This window comes from Halichoeres trimaculatus, unplaced genomic scaffold (genome assembly GCF_033239565.1).
Source record: "Halichoeres trimaculatus isolate MK-OKI-2021-1 unplaced genomic scaffold, fHalTri1.1 fHalTri1_scaffold_11, whole genome shotgun sequence".
NCBI lineage: Eukaryota > Metazoa > Chordata > Actinopteri > Labriformes > Labridae > Halichoeres > Halichoeres trimaculatus.
The window spans coordinates 16,917,016-16,931,654 of NW_027437189.1; the positions used below are offsets into that span (position 1 = coordinate 16,917,016).

At 44.9% G+C, this 14,639-nt stretch overlaps 1 protein-coding gene across 1 annotated transcript in view; it reads right to left on the reverse strand.

Annotated features, from left to right (window-relative positions):
- Positions 1-555: 555 nt before the first annotated feature.
- plagl2 (pleiomorphic adenoma gene-like 2) overlaps positions 556-14,639 on the reverse strand; it is a 31,854-nt gene continuing 17,770 nt past the window's right edge. Inside the window, exons 2-4 of the mRNA XM_074682016.1 lie at positions 7,462-7,585; positions 6,304-6,779; positions 556-6,086 (exon numbers count right to left, since the gene is read on the reverse strand). Coding sequence (XP_074538117.1) covers positions 4,631-6,086; positions 6,304-6,638 — 1,791 coding nt within the window. The 5' untranslated portion in view covers positions 6,639-6,779; positions 7,462-7,585 and the 3' untranslated portion in view covers positions 556-4,630. The remainder of the gene's footprint in view (positions 6,087-6,303; positions 6,780-7,461; positions 7,586-14,639) is intronic.

The following is a 14,639-nucleotide window of genomic DNA, read 5'->3' on the forward strand; positions in this document are numbered from 1 at the left end:
CTCTGGTGTGTGTTTGTGTGTTTTTGTGTGTGTCTGAGTGTTTTAAGTAAATCCAACTTGGTGACTGATAAAAAGTCAGTTGATGGTTCTGATGTTTTTTACGAGTAAACAGGTACAGAGGGTGTCCTCTATGTTCACCTGGCAGTTACCTGTTTATCCTCACAGGTGGAACTTAAACCAGTCCTGTTTGTTAGACTGAACAGTAAACAAGTCTTTATTTGATCTGGTCCTCCTCTGTTGGTCTCATTTCAGATTTAATGTGTTTGATGTTTTTTTGCAGGATAAGTGTCGACACACACACAAGCCGAAACCTGAGAGAGTTAATCAGCACGATGTCTCACTGTGACGTAAAAATAAAAACACCTCCAGGACTAAAAATGTCCCTGCTTAATCTTGTTCATTCATCCCTCCCAGCAGGACCACACAGAAGAGCTCAGACCAGGGTCATAGATGGAAAGAGGAGGAGGACCAGGCTCAGAACTCAGACTCAGAACTCACACCCGGGACTCAGCATCAGGCGGTGAAGAAAGGAGCAGACAGAGTATGAAACCGCTGGTTTGTCTTTTAATCATTTCAACATATCACATGACAACTCAAAGATACACGGTACTGTACAATAAGTTCTGTTGTTGTGTTCATCATCTCTTTGGATCAACCAATATACAAATCTGTCACTTTTACATCGCAGCAACGGATTGCATGTGAGATATGTAACAAAAAGAAACTTCCTCTCTGAAGCTCGTCTTTAATCTCCCTGTAGTCCAAAAAGAAGATAGTGTACGTGATGATAATAATATCTGTGTTTGTTCTTCCAGAGGTGGCTGTGATCAGAGTAAAGAGGCTACGTCTAAAGAGGTACACACAGAGTTGGAATGCAACACTTACAATAAGCTCAAATATATCACATGATGAGGTCTACAGCAGACCGTACCCAGATTTCACTACAGACCGATCCGAGCAGGGAGACGGAGAGAGCGAATCGTCAAATCTCAGGATTCATCTCAAGAACTACAATTCCCTTCAAATGTTTGAGCTATGCACCTCCTGCAGGAGACCAGGAGGTGAGGAGGAGGAGAGCATCCTGGGGAGGTGCAGCTCGAGGTAACGGAGCTGCAGCCGAAGGAAGGAGCAGCAACAACAGAGGTCAGGGGTCAGGGAGGGAGAGTCAAACTGATTCAGCTCCAGAAAAACCAACAATAGAGATTTAAAAATTCAAACCGCTGCAGAGTGTGGATAAAAACTTTAAACTCTCCGAGCCAGCCACAAGCATCCATTTACAGCTGCAGCTCAGGATCTGATCTCAGGTCACATTGAAGTTAAAAACATCACATTTAAAAGTTTGTCCTTTTCTCTGAATGTTTCTGAATTCACCCAGACGTCTGTCTTTGTGCTGATGCTACAGGAACGCTTCCTTGGAAGGAAATCACTGTCCTGTTTTATTATTCTTAAAAAGCAGAGAGTTTGTTTCTTTCCTCAGTTTTCTCTGACCCTCTCATAAAGAAACACACTCTGACAAGGTTTCTAAAGGGTTAACTTGCCTCCATCTGGTCTGGCTGGAGCCACCCTCAGAGGATGGATCCTTCAAGTCCTCTGGTCCATGTAGATGGACTCTGTTCTGGTTTAAAGCCACATGTGTTTGGGTCTGTGGCTCTGTGTGGACAGACGTGGCCAGGAGCTCTAAAAAGGGTATAAGTGCTTCACTTTGGGGTCATCTCTCATTCAGTTACTTGCTCTGGAAGTGTCAGAAGTTGCAACAGCATTTGGGGGGTTGTGGTTGGGTTGTGGTTTTGACTGAGCTGAAAACGGTCGTCTTCCTCACAGGAACTCGTGTTGTTGCTGCTCGCCGCTCGGCTGCAGACGATTGGATAAATTTAGAGAAGCAAAGCTGGTTACCAAAAAGGTTTTAAGGGAGGATATTAGTGGCAACTATCAAAAATACTGTTATTCTTTTGGAGAAGTCTACACGTCAAACTAATGGCACAAACATTTCTCAATACAAAATAAAACATATGAAACATACAAGCTGAATTTAAAGAAAAATACTCTTTTAAAGGTTGAAAGTGCTAGAATTCAGATTAGCTCACAGAAACCCAGGGAGGACAAACTTCATACATGCCAAAAGCTTTTCTTCTGCCAGGACTAAAGGAATATTCTGTATAAAAAATACAAATGCTCAATTTGATTGATAAAAAGTTCTTTTTTTTGTTTTAGAAACATTTTAAAGGTTTCTCAGAGATCAGATTTGAATTTAGATTTTTTTTAATATAGCTCTCAGAAAGGTGCTAACAGCTAATTCATTTAGGATCAAACTTTGATCGTTTTTACAGATCATCATCTTCATGATGATCCTGCAGGGGGAGACAAAGAGTCAAATTCTCAGGTGAGATCATCACCTGGATTCAACATGATGACTACAACAGTCAGACTGTTACAGACCAGATCAGCTGCTTCTAAAGGTTCAGCTGCTACGGGGGCTTCAGATCATCAATCAATCATCAATAATCAGTGACTGATCATTTGTTTATCAGTTTATCAATACTTTAGCATTTAGTCAGAAGCTCTTGTGCAAACCGAGTTTCTTCTCCCCAGGTTTTGGTAAGAAATAAACAAATAAATGAGGTGATGTGTTGTGTTGTTTTCGAGGTCCTGTTTTCAACAAACAGAAAATAAATTTATAAACAAACAAACAAACAACGAGTCCAAGTCAGTCATGAGTCCCCAAGCTTTGAATGTCAAAGTTGGGAACGATCCGGAAACTGTCCTCTGACTCTAAAAGCAGCTGAGAGAAGGAAGAGGAGGAGGAGGAGGTGGAGAAGGAAGAGGATTTAGAGGAGATATTGAGGAGAAATTAATAAGGAGAGGAAGAGGGTAGTGTGTGTGTGTGTGTGTGTGTGTGTGTGTGTGTGTGTGTGTGTGTGAGTGTGTGTGTGTGTGTGTGTGTGTGTGTGTGTGTGTGTGTGTGTGTGTGTGTGTGAGACAGCGCGCACAGGCGTGCCTGTGTGCGTGCATGTGCGTTAGTTAGTGTGTGCGTTCTGCTCATCTGTGTTAGATCGAAAGCGTTTTGTGTTGTGTCCAGGATCAGCCAGGGCTGACGGCAGTGTGTCTGTTAGATGTTTCTTGTGGGTTTTTATCTGTTAGGTGGGCGGGGCTTAGCTGGGCTGGGGGACGATGAAGGTGTCACATGTCATGCACAGGCTTTGCCCTATTTCTAAGGCTGCAGACGTCAGGTCAGGTAAGGATCACCTGTCTGAGACTGAGGTTTAAAGGCTGCTGGTGCAAAGATCCTAACACACATTCACACACACAGTTTGTCTCTGTCTGCTTGATTCTTCCTCACCTCCTTGCCCTCTCATCTCCTCACCTCCTTACTTTATCCTAAAGACCTGACACAACGCAGAAAAGGAGAGAGAGATAATACTTCACCCTTTGATCAAAGAAAGCGGATACACTCAAAATGTAAACCTGCCAGACATCAAGACACACACATCAACAGACTGACACCAACACACTACCACACACACACATCACTTTTAAACACCGTACTGAGAAAAAAATCAAAAATAATTTCATCTGAGATCATCGAACACCGCAAGAACATTCATTGCTCCTCACCAAGCACCTCCTTCACATCTGACAGGGCTCTGTTATGGGGGGAGGAAGACTTTGTCTCCTGCAGTGAGGAGGGAGAACCTAAGGTTTCCTATGGAGGTTCCTAAAGGTAGGAAGAAGTGCCTTCTGCTAACAAAGTGCTTCTCTGGAGGAAGAGTTAAAACACTGAACACACTCAGTCACACACACACACACACACACACACACTATCTCTCACTGTGTGTCTGTGTGTGTGTCTGTGTGTGTGTCTGTGTGTGTGTCTGTGTGTGTATTGGTGAGCTTTAGTGAGATTTGTCTGAACTGGCCTAACTCTCGGAGCAGTCAGTGAATTAAGGGGCTTTTATTTTAAAGGGCACTTTTAGTTTCCTACAGGCCGGGCTTGTATCTTTAGTTTGTGTCTCCTGCGGGGAGGATTATACAAAGACACTTTATTCTTCACAGGTGACAGGTTGTGTCAGGTGTTCAGGGAATTGAGGGGTTGAGGGGTCTTAGGGGGTTTAGGTTTGAGCTCCAGGTGAAACAGGTTCAGGAATCTTACATTGGAAAAGAAAAATAAAGAAAAACAAAATATCCACTTCAAACTAAATCTTTTTTTTTTCTGGCTCACAACACGACAGATACTCTCCACTAAAATGCTCTTTGATTATTATTATTACTTTAGAAGGTGGGCAGTACCTTGCCGTCTGGCCTACTGACGCTGCCCTCTACACTACTAACATGGGAGGGAGTAAAGGGAGTAAATAAAGGGTTAATACATTGTTATATCTAAAGGAGAAATAAAAGCTGCTTTAATACTTTTCTCAGCTTCCTGTTTCCAGGGTTACACTTCCTGTCAGGCTCAATCAAAAGCTTTGTGCGGCTTCCAGCTGTTCATGTGTTGACTCTGATTCTGCAGCTCATCAGGCCTGAAACAAACCCCCAAATATTCCAGCGGAGCCTCTGAGGCGGGCTGGAGTGGGGCTAGGGGCCAGCTGGGGGGTGGGACCAGGGGCTGGCTGGGGGTGGGACCAGGGGGCTGCTCTCACTGGAAGGCCTGGTGGAAGCGAGGCAGTGTTGTGGTGCTGAGGCTAGAGCTGAACACTGATGGGAGGGGGTGCAGGGGCCCGAGATTCAGGCCCCCGCTGGAGCTCTGCGTCTCCTGAGGTTGCGGTTGCAAAGAGGTAAGAGGTGCTGTTGCCGCGGCAACTGCAGCAGCATGCGGCTCTGCGGTGTGCAGAGATGAGGTGGAGGAGATGGAAGAAGAGGAGGAGGTTGCAGATGAGGTGTAGCCCATCACCAGGCCTCCTGTACTCATGGGGGCACTGTAGGGGGGCAGGTTGAGGGGCAGGAAGCCCAACAGGTGGGAGAGGTCCATGTTAGCAGCACACAGAGACTCAGCGATCACCGCAGGGCTCTTGGACAGGAGAGGGTCCCCACACAGCTCGTCTGCCATGCCCGCTGAGGGCTCCAGACCATCCTTGGGGGACGAGGCAGAAGCATGGGGGTCTGCAGAGGGAACGGGGCCTGGCGAGTCGCTCTGCAGATCCATGAGAAAGCTCTCCATCTCCACTTTCAGGGGCTTGTCCAGCAGGTATGAGGTAGAACCCAGCTGGTACTTGGGGGCCTGCTGGGGCTGGTGCTGCTGCTGGGGGGCCGGGGCCTGGTGGTGGTGGGGTAGCGGGGGGGAATGGTGGTGGTGATGGTGGTGGTGGTGATGGTGGTGGTGCAGGGAGTGTGGGTGCAGGGGACCAGGAGACTCCAAGTGGCAGCCCATACCCATGGCAGCGGACAAGGAAGGGGGCATCAGGGACGGGTGGGGGCCTGACATTGCCTGTAGGTGGTGGGGGTTGTACATGCCCATGGGGAAGGGGGGCCCCCCAGTAAAGGGTTTGCCCATCATGGGGTCTTTATTGGGTCCCACGCCGCACATCATGGGGCTGAGCTCCTCCTTTACAGAGCAAGGGGGCGACCCTGATGACAGAAGAACCAGCATGTCTGGAGGTTCCGTCTTGATCTTCAGCAGCTCCTGGGAGTGGCTCTTCTTAACGTGGCGCGTCAAGTGATCCTTCCTGCCAAAACGCTGGGCGCAGTACTGACACAGGAAGTCCTTCCGCCCAGTGTGGACCACCATGTGGCGTCTGACGTCCTTCCTGGTGTAAAAGCGGCGGTCGCAGTGGTCACACGGGTGTTTCTTTTCCTTGGCGCCTCCAGAGGACTTCCCTGAGTGGCTTTTCAGGTGCTCCAGGAGAACCGGTGTGCTTTCATATGTCTGCATGCACACCTTACAAGTAAGATCCCCGGCGGTGGCAGAGTGCATGGCCACATGACGCTTGTAGCCCAGCTTGGTGTTGTAGTGCTTACCACACTCCTCACACTTGAAGGCCTCCTTGTTGGGGTCGTGGGTCTGCAGGTGGTTCTTCAGGTGGTCCTTACGATGGAACATCTTCTCACAGAACGAGCACTGATGGGTCTTCTGTGGTGAGTGTGTGGCCATATGCCTGCAGAGGAACAGAGGAAGCTACAGGTGAGTACAGGTGAGGCAACAAGTGAGTAAAGGTGTAGCTATGGTAAAAACAATGATGCAGCTAAAGTGGTAGCTACAGGTGGAGCTGCAAGTTAGTGCAGGTTAATCTACATGTGAGTACAGATGAAGTTACAAGTGAGTACAGGTGAAGCTCCAGGTGAGTCCCAGATAAGTCCAGGTGTTGTAGTTACCTGAAGAGCTTGTACTTGGAGCTAAAGGCCTTGGGGCAGTGTGGCTGGGAGCAGTGGAAGGGTTTTTCTCCTGTGTGACTCAGGGCGTGGAGCCGGAGCTTCTCCTGTGAGGCGAACAGAGCCCCGCACACCAGACACTCGTTCCCGCTTTCTCTTCCTCGCTCTTCTTCCTCCCTCTCCCTCTCTCTCTCTTTCCCCCTCTCTCGTTCTCGCTCTCTCTCGGTCCGTGGCAGCGGGGCGGCGTTCCCAAACAGTTTGGCGGCAGACCGTCTTCCCTCTTCCTCCGGCGTCAGTGCGGTAATACGGTGTGAGGCATCGGCGGCAGCAGCTGCCATGGCAGCCTCAGAGAGCCGCTGCCATGAACGTTCACCTGAGGCTCCTCTGCCGCACAGGCTCAACGTGGGACGCTGCTGCAGGGCTGATGGGAAGGAACTCGACCACTTCACAGCAATGAAGAAGACCAGGTGGAAGGATATCTATGGGGAGAGTGAGAAAAAAGTGAAGCCAAAACTTGAGCTCCTCCTGCTGACTGTCTGCAATGTAGGTCATAAGCCCTGCCTCCTCCCTGATAACAGGTGAGACATGGGTCCAACATGTTTCTCTCTTCATAGTTATTTCATGCTGGTTAAAAACACAAAGTTCATTTTATTTGAGGTTTATTTTGAATTTATTATGGGATGTTATAAAAAGGGGAGGTGACATGACTGATACATCATCGTGAAGCGTCTATTTACATGAAGTGTGATCTCGCCAGAGTCAGCATAACGAGGCCGAAAGCACTGCTACAACTCTAGAGACTTATAGACTCATGGTAAGTTGTTTTGGCCCGACACAGCCCTCTAACATCCCCTCTTTGTTTGAATTGATTGTTGAGAGATGCGCTTGCAGTGATCATACGTCATTGGTCACAATGTGTGCTATCGCATACTTGTGCTTGTGCATGAAGTAAACTGTGCAGAAGCCCACCTCTCTGAAGCGTGCCAAATCAGAGAAGTGAATTGTGCTCAAGCACAGCACGGTTGGGGTCACACTGGCCATTCCAAACATGCTTTAGGGCTGAAGCGTGCTTAAGCACAGTACAGTTTGCCAGTGTGACCACACCCTAGGCTGTCTATTAGGGTGTGGTCGGATGACTTAATGAATGTATTTGCTTTTTACCTGTTAAAGTCTTTTTCTTTCTCTTTCTTTTCCTCCAGTTGTTGTCTTCCTCTCTTGTCCTCACCCGGTCCCAACAGCTATGGTTGGCGGTGAGTGAGAATTGCTGCTATGCATGTTTACTGTCCTGTAAAGAGACACAGAAAAGAAGCATGAGGATAAGTTCATGAAGGGCCCTCCTGCCTCCTCTTATTAAAGATTATTCTTGACCTGATGTCTCTGAATTCGCCTGAGAATAAAGTACACATTCAGCCTGGAGACCAACATGTCTGAGCTGTGGGAAAATGTTCATTGATGCTGGATCATTTGCAGGTTTCCCCAGCAGGGGGAGCTGATCAGTAAGACCGAATAATGTGACAGAAAGAAGAGAGTTTAAGTTTAATAACAACTCAGTTTGACTCTGACGACATGCTGTACAGTCAGCTCTGTGTGTGTACACACATGGAGTTTACAACAAGTAGCAGGTTCATAAAGTAAATCACACTCTGTGAAGGTGTGTTTCAAAAAGAGTCTTCCTGTCGTTTGTGTGTTGCCTTGTTTACCCTGCCTGACCTTTGACCTCTCAGTCTCACAGCAACAGGTCCAAGGCTGAGGACACAGCGTAAACTGAGCTGCAGCGTCATCACGTGAAGCCAGAGTGTAGAGTAGAAAACACGTGTGACAGAACACATACATACACACATGCTCTGCACAAACATGTTATTACATCCTGTGTTCGTGAAAGAGGTCACTGAGTTAACACACACACACTGGAATCTCTGCTGAAGGTTTAATTTCACTAAGCACTGAGCAGAAAATTCCAGACCTGCAGTTCCTCGAGTGTCCACTAGGGTCTGCCTTCAGCAATTAGTCAATCATCACAGAGCTCCATGTTAAAATAAATATCAGTTCCCTGAGTGTCCACTAGAGTCTGTCTCCAGCATTGAGTCAGTCTGTGAGCTTTATTGGGCAAACAGACCCTCACAGAAGCTGACAGAAGCTTTATACACCTGGTCACATGAGGTGAATACTAGTCACTAGTAATGCGTTACAGTAATAATATTACTTTTACTAGTAACAGGAAGTGAAACAAGTTAGTCTTGAAATTCTAATGAAAATATTACTGCTACTCACAAAAAAATAAGTCATTACTCCCTTACTGTTGTTATTAAACCAACAATGACAATACAAAAATCCACATGTTCATTTCATACTGCACATCAGCAAAGCAGCAAGTAGTTTTTTTGGCCAATGGGCTCGTCATTTCCATTGCTGTTATACATACTTGAGAGATGCAGCATCAAAAAGAAACAATAACATTCAGCAGCTGGAAATATGCCTATCACTTTAGTTTTGTTGAGAGGGAAGATGATGGCACATTGCTGTCTGATATAATTACGTCTGGTACTAGATCTCTTTCAGCTTAGATCATCTTAAACTGGATTTCGAAAATTGTGTCTCTTGTCCTCATTTGAACCAGATGTATATTTCATGTAGCCTGTATCTTTGATGTGTTCATAGGCTGCAGAAAAAACGCACCTGCTGGCAATTTCACTTATGACACTCACACAGAGACCATGTACAAACTTAGAATCACAAGGAGAAAGGACACAATTACCAATTTTTGTGGGGTGTAAAGGAAAGTAATATAATCAGTAGTGTAATGTATAATTGTTGGCAGAGAGTAACAGGTAAATTAATGCTATCACTTTTAAAAAGGAGAAACAAGAAATGAGTAATATATTACTTTTTTCAGTAACGGGCCCAACACTGTCACATGCTAACTTTATTAGCATGTAAGCATCCATCATAAGTGTGTGTGTAGTGTGTGTGTGTGTGTGTGTGTGTTGTTAAGAGGAGCTGACAGCTGTAGCGTTGTGTGGTGGTCATCACACAGCGGGGGGGCTACAGGGGGGTGACACCATCCCATTGACCACTCTCAGGGAGCCCGACTCTATTGTACCACCGACCCACAGCACACATTCCACGGCTGAACCATGCATGTCGCCCTGCCACTCCGACATACGCACGCTCATACGCACGCTCAAACACACACACATACACACACACACACACACACACACATCACATACTACACGTGGCTCCATTGCATTATTATGTAAACTTTCTAATCATGGATTTACACACACTCAGATACATAGGGGATAAAATAATTCACAGTATGAACTCAGAGGTGACGCCTGTCAGACTTTAACATGAGCAGTTTGGATTATTATTCCTGATCTGAGTTTTTAATCCTTGAGTGTGATCAGCTCCTGGAACAGGAAGGTCTATGGTTGAGCATCCTGTTTAACTTAACCTCTTTTCAGTGTTAAAACAACACAGACAGACTTCATCTAGAGCAACCAGATCCTGAATGAGAGCGAGTGTGTGTGTGTGTGTGTTAGAGGACAGAGGGTTATCTCAGGGAGTGAGGGCTGATGTGAAGTGATGCTGTAGTCAGTATGTAATGTTAAAAGCAGAGATCTCATCTATAACCTCTGTCTTTGTTCTTCACAGTCTTTAATCTCAGTGTCAACCATGTCATTTCTCTGACTGATTGTTTAAATCATTAGACCTGATTGAGCCACATTGAATGATTTCATGTCTGTTATGTTTGTTTCTTTGCTTGGTTTGTTTGGTTAGTTTTTAATTAGGTGTTTTCAGGCCTTCCCTGTTTTTTAATTAATAAATGAAATGATGTTATTGACAGAGCTGCTGACACATACACACACACATTCTGGATGAGGCCTTACATTTCAAAATGGCGTCAGGCAGTGTGCGGCGCTCTGACTGAATGCTGCTCACTTCCTCCATCAGACATGGAGAGCAGAACTGAGCGTGTCTTTAGTTTCTGTCGGGGATGAAAGAGCTTCCACATTCCTTTCCTGAGGGGTCAAAGGTCAGCCTCTGCACTGCCTGCCCGCCCGCCACGGCTCCCGCATGCTGAGTGACTGTTTTTAACCCTTTCCTGCCCACAGAGCAACACGTGAGAGTGCTCTAAGGGCTCGTCTGAATCCCCAAGAGCTGAAAGTTTTAAACCTGACCGGGCCAGGCCAACAGAGCAGAGGATCCACATAGACCGAATGGGGGGACAAGACTCCCTAAACCAAACCAACAAACTAAAAATAGAAAGTGAGTTCACTTCAGAGCTTAGGTGACAACAGCCGCTCTGCTGCTGAGGGGGGGATGGGCACACTGAACCAACATCTACACACACACACACACACACACACACACACACACAAACACACACACACACACACACACACACACACACACACACACACACACACACACACACACACAAACACACACAGAGAGCTAACTTCAAGCTCTGCTCAGGTGGTTTGTTCACATTAAAGTTAATTCAAACTGAGTGAGATTCTCTACAGCTGTTGAGATCATTGAATTCTCTTAACAAAGGAGTTTCAAAATAAAATCTTGGTATTTATAAATCTACAGCAGCTCAGGCTGACTCATGAGGAAACAGAATAAATACATTGTTTCATCTGCTGTCTGTGCATTTTTTTTTTCGTTTAAAACTTTAACAACTGCTTAAATCTTGATATAGTTTCATCCCCAGGTTTCGTCCTCTTTATTTGAAACGTATCATATCCCTGACATTTTTTATCCGTCACATCCTGTTTCTTCTCTCTCACCAGCTGGAGTCTGAGAGATGAACACTCACTGTGTGTGTTTTGGGTTTTTACTGCAGCAGAGGATCTGAACGTGACTCTGAGGACAGAGGAGTTCAGCTCAGACCTAGGGAGGAGGAGTTAGGGGTGAGGAGGAGAGGGGGGTGAGTGGGGTGAGGTAAACAAGAGAAGGGTTAAAGGAGGAGGAAAAAGGAGGGAAAACAGGAGTCGTTTACAGCGGAGTAGTCAGAGGTCTGTGTGCTTGTGTGTGTGTGTGTGTGTGTGTGCTAGTGTGTGAATATGTGTGTGTGTGTGGCCTGTCTCTGCTGTAAGATTGGATCGATTTTAATCTCCTTCTAAATAACTTCACAGCATCAAAAGGATTACATTTTATAGTATAATACTATATAAAATAAAATAATTATTAGGGGTGCATCGATCACAATCTTTTTGCCTATGACCGATCACAGATCTTTAAAAAGCCTGACCTGCCGATACCGATTTGGGCCGATACCAATTTCTATTTTTTGTTTTTTATAACTGACAGCATATACTTTCAATTTTCCAATCTTATCTTCGTGAAAATCATTGAACAATGCTCGTGAAACAGTAAAATCTTTATGCTTTAACTTAAACAACCGATAAAGTGTCCTGAGTTTTAGGTCTCAGAGCAAAAAGCAACAATGGCTGGCTGTCAGACCTTCCTTGAGGTATATAAGATCAGTTTCATGTGTAAGAAAAGGCTGATCACCGATCACCGATCACTGGTCTCCCAATATCAAGGAAATCAGCAATGATCAATTAGTGCATGTCTACTAATCACATGTTTAGAGAAAGAAGCACAGACGCAGAGTTCTTTAGAGAGTGCTGATTCTCTGCAAGCCTCTGATAGAATATCTTCAAAAATGAATGATTAAAACAGATCAACAGATCATTCATTTATTATTTTACTTATTGGTGATCGACTGAGAACCAGAGAGCAGGTTGGGAAATCGACGATGTGTGACATTGATGAGAACAAAGAGTTAAGTGAAGGGCTAAATAAAATCAAAATTTCACCAAATAAAAAGACATAAATGTTTACTTAGGAGAAATTCACTAAAGCCTTGACCGACTATATTTCTGTTCTTTTAACCTTTTGAATCCCAGGATTTCCGCATTGAGGGGATTTGAAGTCACTTAGCAAACACAGAGTTGAAAAATTGCAGTAATCATTACATATAGTGATGTTCCACACCTAATTAAACAGCAGAACCTGGGAAACAAGATGATATGAACTTTTTTTACATGCAAAAAACACAACTTAAATAACAACTAAATGAATCACGACATATCAAACACTGTGCATCTCCAAAATTCCAGCTCTATTTCTACACCGCTACATGCAGAACAAAAAAATTCCCATCCCTATCCCCAAGCCAAAGCACTCTACAACAATGCTTTAGAGAGACAGAGGCCAAAGAATCACAACCACAATAAGCCCTTCATCAAACAAAAATCATAAAATTACTACATTTACATAAGTTATTAATATATGAATTTTCAAAAAAGAAAATGCCAAAACTGTTGTATTTGGATACATCGATCAACATTAGTGATGGGCAAATGAAATATATAGTTTTGTAATTGAGAAAACTCAAATGACATAGATGGTGCTCGAATGGGCGTTTTGGAGACCTCACCTGAAACTCTCCGTACTAAAACCTTTCTAATTGTGTTCTACTTTACTTTGTCAGAGTCAGCATTTGCAGAGATAAGGATCTTATGTTAGTTTAGGTCTTCAGCTTCATCATTTTCAAAGAGATATTCTTAAATCTTGTTTTCTAGGCAAACATTTTTAAAATGAACACTAGGTGCTATCTTCTTTTTTTTTTAACCAGCATCACATATACTCATATTAAGAAATCTCAACAAATTTCACAAGTTTTCCCTTTACTATGACACCCAAATTGTTTAAATGCACCATGTGGTTGCAGTGATATACTCATTTTATCATGGGTATGCAATTTTTAAGCAGAGACCTGACATATCAGATCAGGGTTCAAAGGGTTAAAACAGAAGTTAATATTCACTATAACCTGAAATGAAAATGATTCTGAAGCCCATCTTCAATTTCATTTTTGACAAAGAATTTAAAAGGGAAATTCAATTCATCTTTAAAGAGAGAAGAGAATCACTAATACATTAATAATCAGTGTTTGAGTGTTCATTCTGTCAGTAAATATACCCATCTCTGAGAGGGTGAGATCAGACCTCTAAGGTTTAAACCCCAGCTGTGTGAGACCCTCAGAGAGTCCCGGAGGAGGTACAGGTTCCTGCTGCAAGTCAAAGATGAGCCCACAGAGAAACAGACAAACTTCTGTTTCTTTACCTCCCTCCTTCCTCACTCTCCTTCCTCTCCTCCCACAGGTTTCAGTTCCTCTCCCCCTGTCTTTCTGACCACGGGTGAGGCTCTATGGTGAAGGAAGAGGAGGAGGAAGGTGAGGGAGGTATGGTACCGGCAGTTAGTCCAGGTCGAGCTGGGTCAGGATGTGGCCATAAAACCATACCTCTACCCCAGGGCAAGGCTAAAGATAGACCGGTCTGTGGTATAAAGAGGGGGGGGGGGGTCTAACTGTCATCCATGGACTGTCTGCTGGTCCTGAATCAGTAAACCAGTCTGATGTAACTCACAGATCTGCACCATCTTTCAAAGTGTTCACAGCGTATTAACTCTGAATCACTGTGCTGGTCTGGTTCTTCTTTGTCAAAATCCTACCGAAGAGATTATCTAAGTCTGGTCCTGGATCTGATCCTGTCCTCTGGCTAATAATAAAACAGAGTACAGTCCAGACTTGCTGTGTTGACTGAACTCTGGTTCTATCTGAAGGATCAGTCAACAAAACACACACCAGCTGATAAGCACACACAGATAGATACACAAACTACACCAAGGGTGTGTGTGTGTGTGTGTGTGTGAGGTGTGTGTGTGTGTGTGTGTGTGTGTGTGTGTGTGTGGGCTGAGGGACACCGAGTCCATGCTGCCACACAGCTTTCACACACACACACACACATTGTGTGTGTCAGTTATAACTTTAGAGCTCCTGAAGGTTTCATTAGACCACAGTTTCCTTTCATGAAGTTTGAGGCTGAAGTGTTATGACATGCAGTTCCTGTAGTGTCCACCGGAGGCTGCTTGCAGAAACAGCAGAGACCACACAAACACCCATTCAAAGAGTTTACAGCAGAAATAAGCATTTTTACAGCCTGGTTCAAGAAAAAGCATCTGGCTCAGTGGACTCTCACAGCGTGAAGTCTTGGCAGTCAGGTGAGGGGAGGAGATGTCAGGATGAGTGTGAGGCCTCGGTGTGATGTGGTGATGGAGCAGCAGAGAAACAGCATGAGGTTTTGCAACAACGCTTTGAGTAGTTCTTATTTACCTATAAGGATTCAAACTTCATCACCTCGCTACCTCTACCTGACCTCCACCTGACCTTTATCTCCTGCCTCTTCCCAGGTGCTCAGCCTGACCCCTCGCAGGTCTTAAAGCAGAGAAACAGGCCTTTCTCATGCCCTGAGCTTAGC